This window comes from Nyctereutes procyonoides, unplaced genomic scaffold (assembly GCF_905146905.1).
Source record: "Nyctereutes procyonoides isolate TBG_1078 unplaced genomic scaffold, NYPRO_anot_genome, whole genome shotgun sequence".
Lineage (NCBI taxonomy): Eukaryota > Metazoa > Chordata > Mammalia > Carnivora > Canidae > Nyctereutes > Nyctereutes procyonoides.
In genome coordinates, this window is record NW_026575049.1 from 37,665,091 (window position 1) to 37,683,474 (window position 18,384).

General features: G+C 41.6%; 1 protein-coding gene across 1 annotated transcript; it reads right to left on the reverse strand.

The window, feature by feature from the left end:
- Positions 1-5,056: 5,056 nt before the first annotated feature.
- Positions 5,057-5,366, reverse strand: LOC129512165 (non-histone chromosomal protein HMG-17-like). Its single transcript, XM_055329435.1, has one exon. It carries the CDS (start codon positions 5,363-5,365, stop codon positions 5,057-5,059), a length of 309 nt encoding a protein of 102 aa, XP_055185410.1. The 5' UTR covers position 5,366.
- Positions 5,367-18,384: the final 13,018 nt, after the last annotated feature.

An 18,384-nucleotide genomic window follows, 5' to 3' on the forward strand; every position in this document is an offset into this window, starting at 1 on the left:
CATTCCCCTAAGTCATGATATTGCTCCATGTTCTTCTCATGAAATAACATTCAAGAAAGAAAAGAATCTCAGAATTTAAGAAGAAAAATGAGCCTTTATTTTCCCTCATGGAAGACATAACATTCTTATTTTTTCTGAGTTGAACCAGAGACAGAGAGACCTGATGATGACCAGCGGCATAAAGATTGGCAACTCCTTGCAGTGTTTAGGGTGATAGAAAATGAGAGGCTCTCCAGAGCAGACCTCTATGGCACCAGTGCCAACTGACTTCTGCTGCTGAATCTGTGTGTGTGTGTGTGTGTGTGTGTGTGTGTGTCTTTCCCACACTCCATCTCCCTTTGCAAGTTCTACTGACTGAAAAGATGTGCCAACATGGAAAATCTAAAATTTTCTTGTATTTGTAGTATTAGTCAGGAAGTAGAGGTGATGCTTTGGCCGCCTGCCATAAAGTTAAAGGGAAAATTAAACTACCTGAACTTATCTACTGGAATTCTTTCTTTAGTCAGAACGGGGATGAAAGGCAGTGATGGATGGGATTTGATGGGAGGGGAGAAAGAGAAATGAGAAAGTCATTAAATGAGAAGAAATGCCCATGGGGATTAAACAAAACAATAATATCTCTTAGCACAGCCTTCAACCACTAACAGTACCCCCATGGAACATAGACTCATGAATCTTGTATCCTTATTCTCAACACCCCAGCACAGAAATAATTATAACTCCTCTCACACATCAGGATACTTACAGTCAGATATTCAAGAATATAGCATCTAGAATTCTAGACTGAAAGGAAAGTCATGAATAAATTGCTCTTTTAAGATTCATAGAGAAGGGCTGGGCTCTAAATCATATATGGAGGGCTTATCTGTCACTAGAAGGTTAGCCCATTTTAAAACACAAACCCCCATCATTTTTGTGTAGTCCATGGCAAGAATTGTTTTAATTATCATAAGAGGAAATACAGAAAGACAGAGGCTTTGTCTCTGTCTCAGGTGAAATGTAGAGACTCTCAGCTCATCACTCAGCTACTTGAAGGTATTGGAATGGGTCGCATCACTAAGGTAAATGTTTGCATGCCTGCCTCCACCCAGATCTTTTGTTGCTGTATAGAACTAGCCTTAACAATTTCACAAGCCTCAGCCTGTCTTCTTTCAGAGAAAGTACTGAAATTCTCTAACAGCAATAATCACAGTAGTTGCCATTTATTAAGTGCTTACTCTTTTCCTGACATTTAACACATATTTCGTCAAAGTCTCCACATGCATCCCAGAGAGATCTGTTCTTATTCAGTAGAAGAGTCAGAGAGATGAAGGCATGCCCCCACCCCTCCACCCCCGCCCAGTGTCACACATCCAGGGATAGCAGAGCTCTGACCAATGAGACCCTCACTCAGCTTCCACAACCACAGAGAATATGCTCAGACAAAAATATTTATGAGAAACTATTCAATTTGGAAGAGTGGGCATTCATTTTACTTCAGAGACACACTGTTAAGGTTCCATAAGAAGTAATCATTCAGATGTTCCTGCAATATGCTGGTGTTTCAAATGAACTGCAGTCTTGGGTCCAGGTATAGGATTTGGAGACAGACATATTTTGTTGGAGTCTGACTTCAGCATTTACACACAGGTATGAAAGCTTGGAATATGTGTTCTTCTATTCCTATATTAATAAAAATTGGTTAAGTCTTTTCATGAAGACATGCACTTCAGAATTTCAGTCTGATTCATCATGCCACTTGAATGTATGAATTTTCCTTCTGGTAATCTACACTTATGCATACTCACTCACATATTTATATATCCTCACTGCATTGGTGCCCTGTTGGATTTTGAATGTATAGGTAGCTTATTTATTTTACATTTATTGAGAATGTACTTGGATTGACCTTATAGCACCGTACTTGCTTTCTCTGACAGCACTAGATTCTAGGAGGCTTTATCTCAGCCCCAGGCCATACTATCCAGAAGACCACATTATAAATACTATAGGATTTCCAGCCAAGAGGACTAGACCAAGGCGTGCCCCTTAATGAAAGGCAAGCACCTGGATTATGACTGGTCACTTAATTAGGGCCAGCCTGAAGAAGTGAGTTATCAATCCAGTTATAATCCTATTGCCGGGCACATTTGGAAGAAGGTACCAGGCAACAGGACAAAAATTGTATCACCATATGTTTGTCCCCTAGACTCCTCCCCCTTATCCACTCTCAGGTCTCTTTGTTAGTCCCTTAATCCCTTCCCCTTTATAGAGAATTCTTTCCTTGCTAGAAAGTTCCTTTACCCTTTTTGTGATGAAGAATTTAAAAAAAAAAAAAAACAAGAAATCAAATGAAAAGGGAATTTTTATCAGGGGATTTTTTAAAAACAGCAGTAGGAAAAGAAGATCTAAAAGGTAGCAGCAGGTGGTCAGAAGAATTGACCTTTTGTGAGATGGATAGGGACCAAAAAAAGGAAATAAGTGGAATCTTCTTTGGGCAGGAAAGTGAGAGGTTTTTCACAGGTGCAGAAGGGTAGTAATAAGAAACAAAATCTTTTAATAATCATTGCTGAAAACTCTGTGGGGTCTGTTTGGACAGAGACTCTTACTGAATGTGGGGCTGAACTACTTGGATCACAGGCCAGCAGAGGATGTTCTCTCAGGAAGTGTGTGAGACCACAGAAAGAATGTCAGAAATAGCAATGCAAGCTGATGTAAAACAAACTAGAGGAAAGAAAGCCATGGGTGGCCATCACAGGCCACTTGCAATCTGAGAAGATGAGAGACAGGTTCAAGTCACCAACCAAGGAAGGGGGTTGGCAGAGAGAAGGAATCAAGCGGAATCAAGCAGATGGCCAAAGAAAGACTTTCACCAGTCCCACTGAGCTAAAGATTCCTTAAAATAAACTCCCATATTGTGAAGGTGATGTCAAAAGTCTTTCTATTTTGGTACCCCCAAAAGACTAAAAGCGAGTGCTAAGGATTTCAAGATGCCTTGGGGCTAAATCCCTACCTTAAAAGAGATTCTCTCTAGAGTACCTGGTTTTGCAATAATTCACAAGCAGGTATGGCCAGCACCTCTAAGACACCCCACCATGATTCCTCTTCCTTTGTGCAATCTGCTCCTCTGAAGGGTAGGTTGGACCTGGTGACCCACTTCTAATGAAAAAATATGGCAAAGGTGGTATGATTTCACATTTAAGGTGAGGTTACAGAAAGAACTCGACTTTCATCTTGGGTGCCAGCTGCCCTAATATGAGCTATCCTGTGGAAGGCCCATATGTCAAGGAACTGATGCCCCTGCTTGCAGGTAGTGATGACCAAAGCTGGCCAACCCCTATATGTGAGTCTGGAAGTGTATCATCCCCCCCATTGAGCACTGATAAAACTGCAGCCTCAGCAGACACCTCAGTGGCACTTTGTGAAGGACCCTGAGCTAATCTGCACCTGGGTTTCTGACCTAGAGCAACTGACATAACATATGTTTATTGTTTAAGCCACTAAGTTATACACCAAGAGAAGCTGATGGAGGAAGAAAAGCCAGGTGAGGGAGGAGCTTAGTTGGCTTTTCTGGGAACAAGATTTGGCCTTAAACTCAAAGCTGATTGAGTTTGCTGAATAGACAGAACAGAGACATCATATGCTTCATGCCGATGTGGATGACGTCTATACTGCAATCCGAAGGACCTTTTAGCCCCCTCTAAATCCACTGTGGTACTCTAAGTTCTATACTTAAATGGAGATTCTTATAAGAAACATAGTGAAGAAAGTGTGAAAGAAAACAAGGGCACAGAAGCAGGAAAAACTATTTATCCTTATTTCTTGTCCTGGAAACAGATGAAATAGGGTCATCCACAGGTACCCATTCTAGGGATCTTTCAATCTTTCAATCATGGTAACTTGTTCCTTTCTTCCACTCACCAATTTCCACTTTATTAGTTTCATATGATGAATGATGAATACTCTATACTGATGCAGACTGAGATTTGAAATCTGTGTTTTTTGTTTTTAGAAAGAGAGAAGAGAGCACAAATGGGGGGTGGGGGAGAGGGAGAGAGAGCCTCAAGCAGGTGTGGACCCAGTGTGGACCCTGACATGGAGCTCGATCTTACAACCCTGGGATCACACCCTGAGCCCAGGCATCCCTAAAATCTGTTTTAAATCTTACCTGGTTAATCAGGCTCTTACTTGAAAATCTTTCCTTAAGGAGGAATTTTGGAGCTATTGACCGAAACCCTCATGTAACTGGCAAATTGCTGAAAACCTGGTTGGCTACCAATTTGACTTCTTCTTTTTTTATTTTTTTCCAAGCCAAACTGTATCCAGCTTTATTAAAGATACTTTTCATAAACAATCATGGTATTTCAGGCAGGACATGTGTGGACGGTCATTAACAGTATACAACAACTTCAAACTACTTTCTTCAATGGACTCCCAAAATCAGAAAGCCACTATAAAACCCAATGAAGTCTTCATGTGATGCTCTAAACAGGGAAAGTTTAGAGTGAGGGTTGACAGTTCATATTTAGCATGTTCTTTAACAACTTTTCACAAGCCGACCCTGACTTTCAGGAAATGAAACGAAAATGGCAGAATTATCAATCTGAAGATCCACAAGCTAAAAAAAAGAAACTCTTTTGAGGGACGCCATCTCAGTGGTGACACTGTAAATTCCAGATTGCCCGACATACTGGGAACCATTTCATGGGGTCAGGTTCCAACAGGTCTCTGGGTTTAAGGGAGTCAAGTCTATGTTGAAGGCAGAGAGGGAGAAGAGGACATAAAAAAATGGATTTTAGTTTTTCCACACCACCAAGGTGGCTCATGTGTATCAACATCAAGGAATCCCTCCTCCTGGGAGCCAAGAGGAAGATTCTCAAAACTAGAAGGGGAAGGTGTTTTTCCCTCTTTTTATCAATCTAGCTTCGGAGATATTCTATTAGTGGCATATGCCCTTCCCCCAAAACAACAGTGAAGTGTTCCATGTGCTAACAACATAGCTAAAAAAAAAAAAAAGTAAAACAAAATTCTGCATTTTTATAAAACTTGATAAAAAATAGTGTTTCAAACTGTACAGTCACCAGAAGTACACAGTTATCAAAAATGCACACACTTCACTTGGCATCTCCAGGACCTTCAGCTTTCTGTGCCTGGTCTGTTTTGGCATCTCCATGTCCTGCAGGGTATTTCCATCCTTGCCAGCATCAGCTTTCCCCTTTTTCCCTTTGGGTACCTTCTCTCCCTTCTTTACAGGGGCCTTTTTAGGCTTGGGCTCTGGCTTTGGAGGAGCAGGTTTAGCAGATAACCTTGCAGATCTTCTCTGTGGCTCATCCTTCACCTTGGCTTTATCTCCTTTAGCATCCCCTTCAGCCTTTCTCTTGGGCATGGTGGCGATGGTGGCGATGGTGGTGGGACGTAAGCGCTGGACGCGGGGATGCGGCGGCACGCGGGCTTTGGCCGGTCCGGGGGTCATTCTCGCCTCTTCTTCCAAATCTGACTTCTTTCCATAAGGAACTCAATTAAGATTTGTGAGTCATTTCTTTATGAGGCCAGCCAGTGAACTCCATTAAATGCAAAATCAAGGGGTAAGCTTTTGGGATGGGTTGTGTGGTTTCTTTGGGCAAAATATCTGACTAACTCAAGTACTATATTTTAGAGAGAAAATGTAAATTTGTTAATAGAAGCCATTGAAGCCATTGAAATAGTGTATTTAAGTTATCAAAATGCTTTTGAAAATATCGGGTACTAAGGTTACTAAAAAAAAATTGAGCTTTCATATGATTAAAAGTGAAGGGAAGAAAAAGTAACACTTGAAGTAGATAGAAAATGAACATACAGAAATCAAATAAAGGATAAAGAGGTACATTTCTGGGTAATGATAGATAATCATTTAAATCAGGATGCCTGGGTGGCTCAGTGGTTGAGCATCTGCCTTGGGCTCAGGTCATGATTCAGGGGTCCTGGATCAAGTCCTACCTCGGGCTCCCCTCAAGGAGCCTGCTTCTCCCTCTGCCTATGTCTCTACCTCTCTCTGTGTGTCTCTCATGAATAAATATATAAAATCTTTTTTTAATCTTTCCTTAGGAAGAAGTGGGGCTACCTATTTGTGTGCTAGGAAACAAAAGGCAGGATGAAATGAGGACCAATGAACAAGAGACAGAGAGAGAAATTAACAGAAAATTCATCAGCTGAAAACATCTAGAAAATCTGGAACACAGAACTTATATACCTTAGGGCAGCTATGCGACCTACAAAAAAGCAATAAACTCCCTGGACATTTGAGCCTTTTGTCAGGTTTTTCTCTATCAGACCAAATGCAAAGTTTTATTTGGTAAAATAAATCAATGCACTAAGCATCAGTCAGCCTGAGAAACAGTGGATTTGACTCTTAAAGAAAGCCAACAATAATCAACTTTGACATGATTTCTATTTATTCTTTCTCCTCCCCCCTCCTTTTGATTAAGTACTTTTTGAATTTTGAAAAGAACTTCATGAATCATTCTGTGGCTGCTTAATATTAATAGTAATGGGATTTATTCTATTGAAATGGGTTCATTATCATGCCAGCTGCCGAGCTTATGTCTCCAAATAGGCTTCTGGAAATAGAATCTTCTAAATACCTTTCTTACAGGAGAACTGCAGACTGAAAATGGGAAAATATACAAATATTGCTGAAGTTCATGCTAAAATCAACATAAACTGACAAGTCAAGCCTGCCAAACACTCAAAGCTCATCCCTTATGCTCTGGCTATGGATGTCTTCAACCACCTCATCTCCACCAAGCTTTCTGTAAACTCAAGACACTATTTCCTGGAATGATCTCTGAACCTATCTAAATCATGCTTCTTCCATTAAAACCTTGCTCATTCTCTTTAGTTAGAAAGAATTTCTCCCTGCTTTGTGCATGTTTGTTGCATCCCCATCTGTCTTCTCTAGAACACTGTAAACTCCTTGAACATAGAGTCAGTGTCTGTGCTGTAACACTTAGCACACAGCATCCGGAGTAGAGCAATCGTTCGCCACATCCTTGTTGAGTTCCATTGACTCTCCATGGAGTCCCCCAGCCTTTGTGGCCAATACAAGGTAGAGCAAGGAGCACAGAAACTAGGATGTGCCTTTCTAGGTACATCCCCTCAAATGAAGCAAATCAGAATTAAATTTTGCAAACTAAAAGCCATAGTTCAGAGACTTATTAAGCCCACCAAGTGGGCTTAAGAAAACCTTCTAAAAAGGAAGGTCACGAGAGGAAGAATGAGCTAATTTACAGCGCACAAGGTAGAAATATCCCCTGACCTTGAACACTGTAAGATTTACTGCTCAATTATGTGTGTGCCTATTCCCAGGTCCCATGTTTTCCAAGAAAGGGACTGTGCTTCATATTTCACTTCATTCAAATAGCACTTCATACAGTGCTGAACACATAAGAGATTCCTAGTGATTATATTTTTCATAAATTAGTGATGGCCACAAAAAAGGAAAGAAAAAAGCAACAGGAAATCCACAGGCCCTGACAAATTCAGGTTAAACATAATTGTCTTCCCTCAGATATTTAAGCAACTGATTTCTGGACAAGTGACAGGCTTATTTATCTGGGTTCATACATGTGTGCTTGCGTGTGAGTATATGAGTGTGCACAGGAATTCAATTATGTTTAAAGTGTGCAAGAAGAGCTTGATTATTTAGAGGAATACTTTATCCTTCACATGAATCTGAATTTCCCCTCAGTGGGCTGGCTTTCTGAAATTCCCAAAATCATTTCTGTTCTTGGTCATCTTTTCAAGGAGCAGAGAAACTGGGTTTCTTAGAGAAACATTTGCCTCACTTACCCTTGTGTAGATGGACCATATAAGAGACAGAGTGCCAAATGGCAGCCATGAGGAGAAACCCAGATTTCCAAGGGCAAATTTGAGGAAAACACCAAAATTCTGCTATAAAAAAATGAATGGAACAAAATCCTGCAACTGGCCTGGCTCTGGGCAGTATCAAGTGGGCTGGTTCGATATCTGGTATCCTCTTTCTCGAGGGAAACAAAACCCTGTTGTCATCTCTGTGAGAATCTTTTTCTTGCTTCTCTAAGTTTCTGATTTTCTGGGGAAAAAAACTCTCTCTCAAAAAAAAATATTAAAAAAAAACTCTTATGTGTAAACTTCTCTCAAATAGACACTTGCTAATGGCACTTGGTAAAGTACCACCTCTGCTCTTCCCTCCTGAGTGCCACTGCCTCCCTCCTACCCTTATTTCTTCCTACTTGGGGAGCCAAGAGATTGATCTTCCAATCTCATTCCTTTTCTTTGATACTCTCCTTTTTTCTCCTTCATTTTTTTTCTGTTCATAGAAATGAAAGAGGGTTTAAAAAAATAAGAAAAACAGAAAGAGGAAAAAAGAATGGGAGAAAGGTCTTCCTGCAGAGGGAGTAGGAATCTATGAAAGGAAGGAAAAAGAAATTGGTAGAAAATGCTGCCTGGGATTGGTTTGGTATCATTAATCCTACAACATTTGTTTCACTGGATATAATGTTTCTCAGAGCTTAAGAAAAGAATTCTCATTAAGTAAATCTTTACAGAACTAAGGTCACTGTTTGTGTTGAATTCTTTGTTTGGAATTTAATATTATTTATTCACCATCCACAGGAATTCATCTTGAATAGCTGCATAAAACAGAATGTGTATATAATATGCATATGCAAAGGAGGAAATAAAATAAATGTTTATTGAATACTTATTCTGTGCTTATATATTATCTGGTCAACCAGTACCATCCTGTGAGATTAACATTATCATTATTATACTCACAGGAGTATATATACAGGAGCTCAGAGAACACATGGATGTGATATTGAGGATATTGTTTAAGTCAACCATTAGGAAATGGCAGAGTAATATTTCATATTTGCCTCCATCTGACCTCAGAGGACATTGTTTTGTTTATGTTATGTTTGCTTGCTTGTTTCCTCAAAAATTATCTACTGGGTACCTACCAAATATGTGCCAGGTATTTCTGGGAACACAATGGAAATCAAGACAGACAAGATTCATGAAGGAGTTGACATTTACTTGTATCTGGCCTCAATTCAGTGGATTATAAAGATGAAATGGTTTTATTTCTTACTGTCACTGCCTTCAGCTACTCTCATCCCTTTTCTACATGTCAGACAGATCCTTGAGCCTTTCTTTTTTTCTTTTAATACCACCGGATTTAAATCCCAATCTTATTTCCAATTGAAAACCTACCTCCTCCCCCCCCTTAACCCTCCCCCCGCCACCCCCTCCTCCCCGCCCCGCTGAACCAGCTAGGCTTGAAGTCTGGGGTAGTTAGAGAGCATTGAGGGCATAGTCTCCATTTTTCACCTTTTCCTTTCTCCCTAAGGAGGTCCTAATGCAAATGTGGGTATTTGTCTTCTAAAACTCCTCTCTAGGAGCTTTCCTAAACTCTTCTGAATGGCTGGGAAACCCTGCCAAAAGCCAGCCAAGCACTTCCTGTGGGCAGATGTCTACCCTGCCCAAGCCCAAGCCAGTTCTTTATATGAAAACTGCCTTGTCCTGGAAGAACGGTCTGCCCAAATCAAAGCATCAGGCTTGATGGGCTATTACGATGACTAAATTCAATCATTTGGCTCAATCTCCCATGAGAAAGAGAATAAAGAGGGAAACCAGAGGCAACAACAGAAAGAGCAATAACAGAAAATTAGAAATAGAATGAAAACTTTATCAGCAAGTACTTTTTGTACATATTTTAAATGGTCCAAAAATATTCCATTTATTTCTGCAAATTCTAAAATGAATTTCCAATTTAGGATTATGATGTACTAGATGGCTACATGTTCAGATCAGTTGACTTCTAAGCAATAAAGTGTTTTTTTATAGCTGCACAGAGAATAGAAGCAGAAGTGTAAAATTTCTCAAAGGAATTTAATGAGGTGCTAACAAAAAATTAATGAGAATGATGTGAATTTCAGTAGCGATAAGTAAGTACCTACAAAGTCCTGAGAACATCAGACTCAAAATGCTCAATGGGAACTCTGTGAATTCTGACACACAGGAATAAACAGGGCCTCATCACAGGTAAGGAGACAAGGCTGGGATGGAGTCACAGGTCAGAGAACAGCAGCCAGAGAGGATCTCCAAATATACAAAAAAAAAGAAAAGAAAAAAAAAAAGCACAGGAATTACACTCATCCAAAAGAAGCTGATTCTCAATATTTTCAAGAAGCAAATGAAGAGTTTTTTGGCTTCTTAAGGAATTTTTTTAAAGATTTTATTTGTTTATTCATGATAAACTACAGAGAGGGGCAGAGACATAGGCAAAGGGGGAAGCAGGCTCTGTGCAGAGGACTGATGCAAGACTTGATCCCAGGACCTCTAGGATCATGACCTTAACTGAAGGCAGACATTCAACTGCTGAGCCACTCAGGCACCCCCCAAGGAAATTTTTAATTGTGGTAAAACACACATAAAATTTATCCTTGCCAAAAGACACAGAAAAGATGCTCACCATCACTAATCATCAAGGCAATGCAAATCAAAACCACATGAGATATTGCCTCACACCTGTCAGAATGGCTAAAATAAAAGCCACAACTAGTATCAAGTGTTGGCAAGGATGAGGAGAAAAGGGAACCCTCCTGCACTGCTGGTGGGAATGCAAACTGGTGCAGCCACAGTGGAAAACAGTATGGAGGTTCCTCAAAAAACTAAAAATAGAATTACCATATGACCCACTAATTCTTCTACTGGGTGTTTGCTCAAAGAATATGAAAACATTAATTTGAAAAGATATATGCATCCCTATGCATATTGCAGCATTATTTACAGTAGCCAAACTATGGAAGCAACCCAGGTGTCCATCAACAGATGAGTGAATAAAGATGATGTGGTATATATGTGTGTGTGTATATATATATAGTGGAAAATTACTTAACCAAAAAAGAGATTGAAATCTTGCCACTTGCAACAACATGGATGGATCTAGTGGGTATGATGCTAAGTAAACTAAGCCAGTCAGAGAAAGACAAATACCATATTGATTTCCTTCATATGTAGAACCTAAGAAACAAAACAAAGAACAAAAGAGATGAACAAAGAAAAACACATTTAACTATAGTGAACACACTGATAGTTTCCAGAGGGGAGGGGGGAGGGGGATGGGTGGAATAGGTGATGGGGATTAAGAGTGTATTCATCATGATGAGCACTGAGTAATGTACAGAATTATTGAATCACTGTATTGTACACCTGAAACTGATATATCACTGAATGTTAAGTATACTGGAATTAAAATAAATTTTAGAAATTACCATCTTAACCATTTTTAAGGGTATGGTTCAGGAGTGTTAAATAGATTCTTGTTGGGCAACATATGTCCAGAATTGTTTCATCTTGTAAAACTGAAATTCTTTACCCATTGAACAGTAACCCTCAGCCAGTCTCCCCCAGAGTCTGGCAACCTCCATACCTCTTTCTATGAATCTGACTCTCCCAGGTATCTCATATAAATGGAATTATGCAGCATTTTCCTTATATGACTGGCTTATAATGATATCCTCAGGATCCATCCATGTTATGGCATGAATCAGAATTTCTTTCTTTTTAAAGGCTGAATGTATCTGAAAAGTTCTTTTTAAATAACAATTTTTTATTATTTTTTATTTTTTTAAAGCTCTTCTGCATTTTGGTCTTCTTGAATTCCACTAGGAAGAGAACTCAGAGAAAAGAGAATACTTCCCTTAAATAGTCCAGGTGGTTTAGCATCATGTCAATACATGAACAGCATCTCACAGTCTTCTTTTTTTATTTTTAAGGTTTTTCATTTATTTATTTGGGAAACAGAGAGAGCTTGAGCAGGGGGAAGGAGAAGACTCCCCGCTGAGTAGGGAGCCTGTTGTGAGTCTTGATTCCAGGACCTTGAGACCATGACCTGAGCCAAAGGCAGATGTTTAGCCAACTGAGCCACCCAAGTGCCCCCTAAAAGTCTTTTTTTAACTTATTTTTCACCTACAGTACTGCATAGCCATGAAGGGAAAGGCTGGCTGTAGAGAGGCATCTTGCTGTCTGTGCTCTGGACTGACATGGATACCCAATGGCAATGCAGCCAAGGATGACAAGGTGTGTTGGACTTCCCTGGGAGCCAACTCCCAAGGTGGGATGGACACTGCATACCTGGGTTTAGACCTACGTTTAGACCCAGGTTGGCATTTCCAGCAACTGGAGGACTACAGCCAACAGAGATTCTCTGAGAATAAAATGGTAATAATGAATGAATAGATGTCTTACAGCACAGTGAGGCCACAGCGACAAGAAGACCAGGAGCAAGCAGCTCCAGGAGCAGTAGGGGTTGTGTTCAGACCCACGCTGTGTGTGTGTGTGTGTGTGTGTGTGTGTGTGTGTGTGTGTGTTCACACACATGCTGGGGAGGAGAGACCTGAGGTGAAAATGAAAGAGGTGTCTTATTAGGGGCCCAGGTAGCTTGACTGAAGCATTCCCTTCTTCCTTGGTCTGCATTAGCGAGAGGTCCATGCAGACAATGAATTGATTTTCATGAGTCAGGAAGAATGAGAGCTCAAGGCAACCAGAGACAGAAACTGGGAGAAATCAGGAGAGGTGCAGAACGGGACCTAGGGATGCTGTGGACGCTGCCCACAGGGCCATGGCGCCCCAGGCAACTGTGGACGATCACCACCACAGGGCAGGAGAGCAGCCAGAGTGTGGGAGCTCTGATGGGGTGAGGGACACCCCCTCCTCCTTGGGGTCACACAGAACACAAGAAATAGTGATACTGTGGTCTCCCTACCCTGCATGTGGATATATCGATCTAGCTGGCTACACTGATCAAAGTCCCAGGAGGTCACAAATGACACAGTACATTGGGTGATTGAAGAAGAGTCGAGGAAGAGACAAACCCAGGCACAGACTCAACTACAGAGAACTCACTGATGGTGACCGGGGGGTGGGGGGATGGATGGGGGAAATAGGTGACACGGATTAAAGAGTATCCTGTCAGGAAAAGAAGAAAAAATGAGTAGGGACTATTTACTAATGAGATGGAAACTAAGAATGCTGTTGCCGTCCTTTGGATGTAAGCTCTGGGCCACTTCGGCCCTCCCCCAAGGGGCAGAGAGTGGTTGCCACTTGCAGGAGAGCTGGGGCCTAGGCCTGGAGACACCGCAGCCTAAGTGCATTTCACAGAATGAGATCAGGAGAAAGAATGCACAGCCCCCTCCTACTCCCCATTTCCAAAGCCTGCCCATGTTCCCCACATGCTGAAACTGAAGCCGCGGGGCAGAATGATGTGGCCCACACTCCACGAGCCTCCCAGCATATAGGGATGCTGAGGCCAGCGGAGGGGTAGGTAAATCGGAGGGGCGGACAGCACCCGCTGCCGCACTGCCTATCCCCGCCACCTACCTGGGACCACAGTTCAGCGTGCCCAGTGGAGAGTTGGGTTCCATGAGTGAAGTACCTCTTTGGGATTCCCGGAGCTGGCAGGTGGTTGGCCAGGGGTGATGGAGCTCTGTAAGGCGCCAGACTTTCTGCATAAGCAAACTCAGCCTTGGAGATGACTCGGAGTTATAAAGAGCCAGCAATTACTGTTAACCCAACGGCATTCACATCTCACACTCGTACTTGTGTGGATGTTTGTGTTACATGAATGTATTGATTTGCTACAGAGGTTTCGAAAGAAACCCTATCACCCTCACTCTGACACTTATTACAGGGAAGCCAGTGTCTTCAAGGTAGAACAGAGCAATCCCTGTCTCACAGGCTGGTTAACAGGATCCACTGGGCCAGTGTACATGAAAGAACTTGGTGACCCATAGGGTATGACAGACATCATGACACACAGGTACAGCTGCAGAGACAACGTGGCATTCCGTTCATCGTCAATACCTGCTATTTTCATCCAGAGGTCTGTTTCGTTTTTTTGGTTTTTTTTTTTTTTTTTAAGATTTTACATATCTACTCATGAGAGACACAGAGAGAGAGAGGCAGAGACACAGGCAGAGGGAGAAGCAGGCTCCATGCAGGGAGCCCAACGCAGGACCGAACCCGGGTCTCCAGGATCACACCCTGGGCCAAAGGTGGCACCAAACCACTGGGCCACCTGGGCTGCCCCTCATCCAGAGGTTTCTTAACGGTACCTCGACACATAGTAGCTCACCCAGGTGCATTTGGAAAAAGTTAATATGTTTTATACTTTAACACTAAATAAGAAAGATAGATGATACAAAAAGGGCACAGGTTTCTGGTCTGTCACACTGATTTCTTGCTTCCAGGCTCACCCTCTTCTCTGCAGGCCCCAGGGGCCAGGAGGTTCGACTAAAGCTCTCACCGCATGCCTGCTAGTTGGCCTCAACAGTGACACCAGGGAGCCCTGCCTCTACCATCATCCCAAGGACACTGGGACCTGGGAGAAAGGGTTGGTACTCTCCATCCATGCTTGTCTCCATCCATCTGCGCAGACCAGTAGTACTACCTGCCATGATAGATACTGTCAAGGAGTCAGCACCTCCGGGCAGTCTAAGATGCTCGGTGTGTGATCATGTGACTGGATGGTGTATGGTGGGCCCAGGACCAGGGGCGGGCTAGTGGACTTCACTTGTTGCCAGGTTAGGTGGCACCAGTGCTGTGAATTCAACCCAGGTACCTGCCAGAAGGACACACAAAGATTGATGTGTTGTTGGAACCATTCCAAGCTCCTGAGTTTACAGGGCTTCCCTGTTCTGTGCTATGTCTCACTTTGTGTTCCCTGATGCATGAATGTCACCACGTGTTACCTACTTACCCAAGACAGAAAGTTGGAAGCCATTTGCATCCTTTCCCCCTCCCTTACCTTGGCCCCACATAACCACTCATCAGTTCCCACTGGCTCTTTCTTCTTAATATGATATTTCTTAAAGCCTTCTACTTCTTTCCATTCCCAATGCCCCTTTCTGACTCAGAGATTAGACCACAGTTCTGATAAATAACCGCAAGTGCTCTCTCTACCTAGACTCCATGCTTCCATCCGTTTAGAGCTCAGCTAGAAGGTAGCTTCCACTAGCTACCTACCCTACCTCAGGAAGAAACTCCAGCCTCTTAACTCAGAAGATGAACGTCTGCAGGATCAGCTTGTGAGTTGGCTGTAGCCTCAGGCTTCTCCTTAGCCAACCATCTCATGCTCAGCTCCAGAGCTGGAGCTATTCTGTCCTTAGACTGATTTTTGTCTTGGGGTCTTTTCTACCCATAATGTCTGTTCCATTTTATCAGCTAATACCTCCTCACCTTCTAAGCCTCAGATCTGTATCAGATCCTCCTTCTGCACATGTTCCTGGTCTCCCCGGAGAATTTCCCTGATATCCTTTTTGGTGATCCAACAGTACTTTTCTTGCCTTTGCCATTCTGTCTTACAATTCCTTGTTTACTTATCTGTCTCTCCCATTGGATTCTTCACACTGTGAGGAAGGAATCTGTGACCTTTTCACTATTTGATCCTCAGTATCTAGTATAATAGCTCATACACAATGAAGAACCTATTTGAATGAATGATTGAACAGGTAATATAATGTTTAGGAACATAGATGCCAGAGCCAGATTGGGTTGAAGTCTTTGCTCTGACACTTCGCAGCTCTGTGAACTCCATCTAGTGCCTTATCTTCTCTGTGCCTCAGTTTCCCCATCTATAAAAGGAGAATTCAGTATGAAAGAGAAGTTGCATTTTAAAAACTCTATACTGGATAAAGGCCTCATGCTATGAGACATTTAGGAGGATGGTTAGACATCCACTAACATACCTGAAGTTCATGTCTTCTCTCTGCATATACAAATCCTAAGCTTCACAATTCCACCATTAAGCTATTCTGCTATTAAACCTTCCCTCTGCACCACATTGTAATGGACTTTCTTTCTTTGCACATTGATAAGACTGTTATCTCCTCTTCGCCTTGTGTGTTCCCCTGTGCACATGGCTTTGTATTTTCGTCTGCTATATGTGTGCATATTTTGATGATCCTTGAGCAAAGGAGCCATATCTTGCATTCTTCTGTGCCCCCACAGTGCCTAGAAATGTGGATTGGATATGAGGCACCTCACAAATGCTTGCAGATAGAATTCAGATCTTCATTAATGAGATTTACTTCCATGAGATATAACCAAACTCAAACCGGTTGCTTCAAAGTCAGTACAGACTCCCAACTTCAATTTCAAGAGATGATACTTTCATTTGTACCCATCTTCAAATACTGAAAGAGTCTCATTGATAAGAAGTGGAACTGAAACATCTCCTTAGCAAGCAAGAAGAGGCTTCATTCTGAGTCCATTGGACTTTTAACACAGAGGGAAATCAAAAGGACATGAAGAAAGAGAAGAGGTGTGTGTACCTGTGAAAGTGTGTGGATTTTAAGTCACCTTCCATGTAAATGTCTGCATGAAAGAACTAATCAGCACCAGTCATCAAGTCCTATGATAAAAAACAAAAATAAAAAATAAAAATAAAATAAGAGTCACTGTCCCAGCAGGGACTGCAAAGAAAATAGTCTACTGGAGAGTCCAAACTCATGTTTCTAAAAGTTTGTAGCTTTCAAGTGGATCTAATATAAAATCAGACCATAGATATAGGATCAGGGAACATCTTGGTCATTATTAGCTGGTCTCTGTCCACTCACAATGAAGTCCACTACTTTGCAGGACCTCAAACCGTGTATTCTTGGGAAAGCATTCCAGGAAAACGTTCCTTTCTCACCAAGTATATTTTCAGCTTGCTTAATATTTCTCCCTCATGAAATATGAGCATGAAGTATTCAATACCTCAGAGACCTCGAAAGTTCTATTGCTTGTTCTAACTAAGGTTTCACAATGAATAACATAGATTGATTCTTTTAATTCAATATTATACCAATTCAAGAATATTAGCACCTTTAATACTTGAATACATCTCCTTGGATAACAGAATAGTCATGCAGATAAGAAATATATGCATGCACACTGGTGGAAAAATAGAGGGTGCATGATTATCAATATGGAATGTCTTCTATGGAAATCAAAACTCCTGCTAGGAAGGTGGCCCGTGTGTCAGTCTTCTGGCTATGACAGCACAGGTCTGAGAATTCCAGGGAGCATGTCTTTCTAACTGGTCCGTGAGAGAATGATGAAATACGTTGCCCTAGATTAAGCCCCCCATACAAAAGTGTCTCCTGACAAAGGCCACATGTTAGCTTGAGGAACTTTCTACAGCATCTTTCCACCCACAGTACACAATATCAAAAAAGCATGTGGCCATAGGCTTCATGTTAACCAGCTAATCAGATGCTGCCTCGAGGGGTCCACAGCTTCAGTCCACGAGGCTGCCATTCGTCTGGCCCCAAGACCGAAGAAAGGCACTGAAATTTTATTCACACACATCACGTCCATGTTACAAAGGCTCAAAGTTTCTTCTTCCACACCTTTCATTTCTGGAAAGCATTGGTCTTTCTCCATCAAGAAAGAGTTCAGGTCAAAGCTGGCTTAGCCTTTCCCTGTGCCTTCAACACTGCCCAGAACTGAGATTTTTATTCCCAACCATACATATCTGTCAGTCCCCAACATGAGGCCTTCCACGTGTCTTCCTCATCTCTGTCTTACTTTTTAAAAGCTGTCTCTGACATGCTACATACAGTATCTTTGTATCTCTTAGCTTACATGGCATGCTGGTCACTTATATTGAATCCCTGAGTTCTCTAAGGACCCCAAGTACCTCTAGGGCTTTACATTTTTAGAGCTGGAGTCTTAAATCTGCCTTCCTTTTGGAATCATTACCTCTTGCTTCCCATCCACTATGCTAAGAATATAAACCCTTGCCTCTCTGGCTTTTCTGGGTTTCTCTTATGAAAGCAGTTGCACAGAACTTATCTGGGGTGAAGCAATTTTAAAAAAACTTCACAATCTCAAGGTGGCTTTAAATTACAATGCATTTGTTTACTTCGGAGTTTTCTGGAGATGGTAATAGGGATGAGGTAATGAGCCCAGAGATAAGGTACTATGGCACACATCTCGAAATTCCAATTCAGTCTAGTTACCCATGAGAAACCTAGCCTAAATTATTAGGATGTAAGAAGCAGTGGTGTATCAGACCTCAAACAACAAATCACATGTGTGGTATTATACAATCGATTTTAAATAAGCATTTTATTGGAGTATAACATATATATAGGAAAGTCAACAAATCATGTGTGTATGCAGCTCAATCAATCAACACAAAGTGAAAACATACATACAACCACCACACTGGTCAACAAATGGAACATTATTAGCATCTAAATATATCTCTTCACACACTGCCCCTCTAGTGACTAAACCATCCCTCACTTCAAAAAGATAAACACCATAGTTAGCTATGCCTGTGCCAGCTTTTGCTCATTATATAAAAAGATGATAAATACAGATGATTCATTTGTC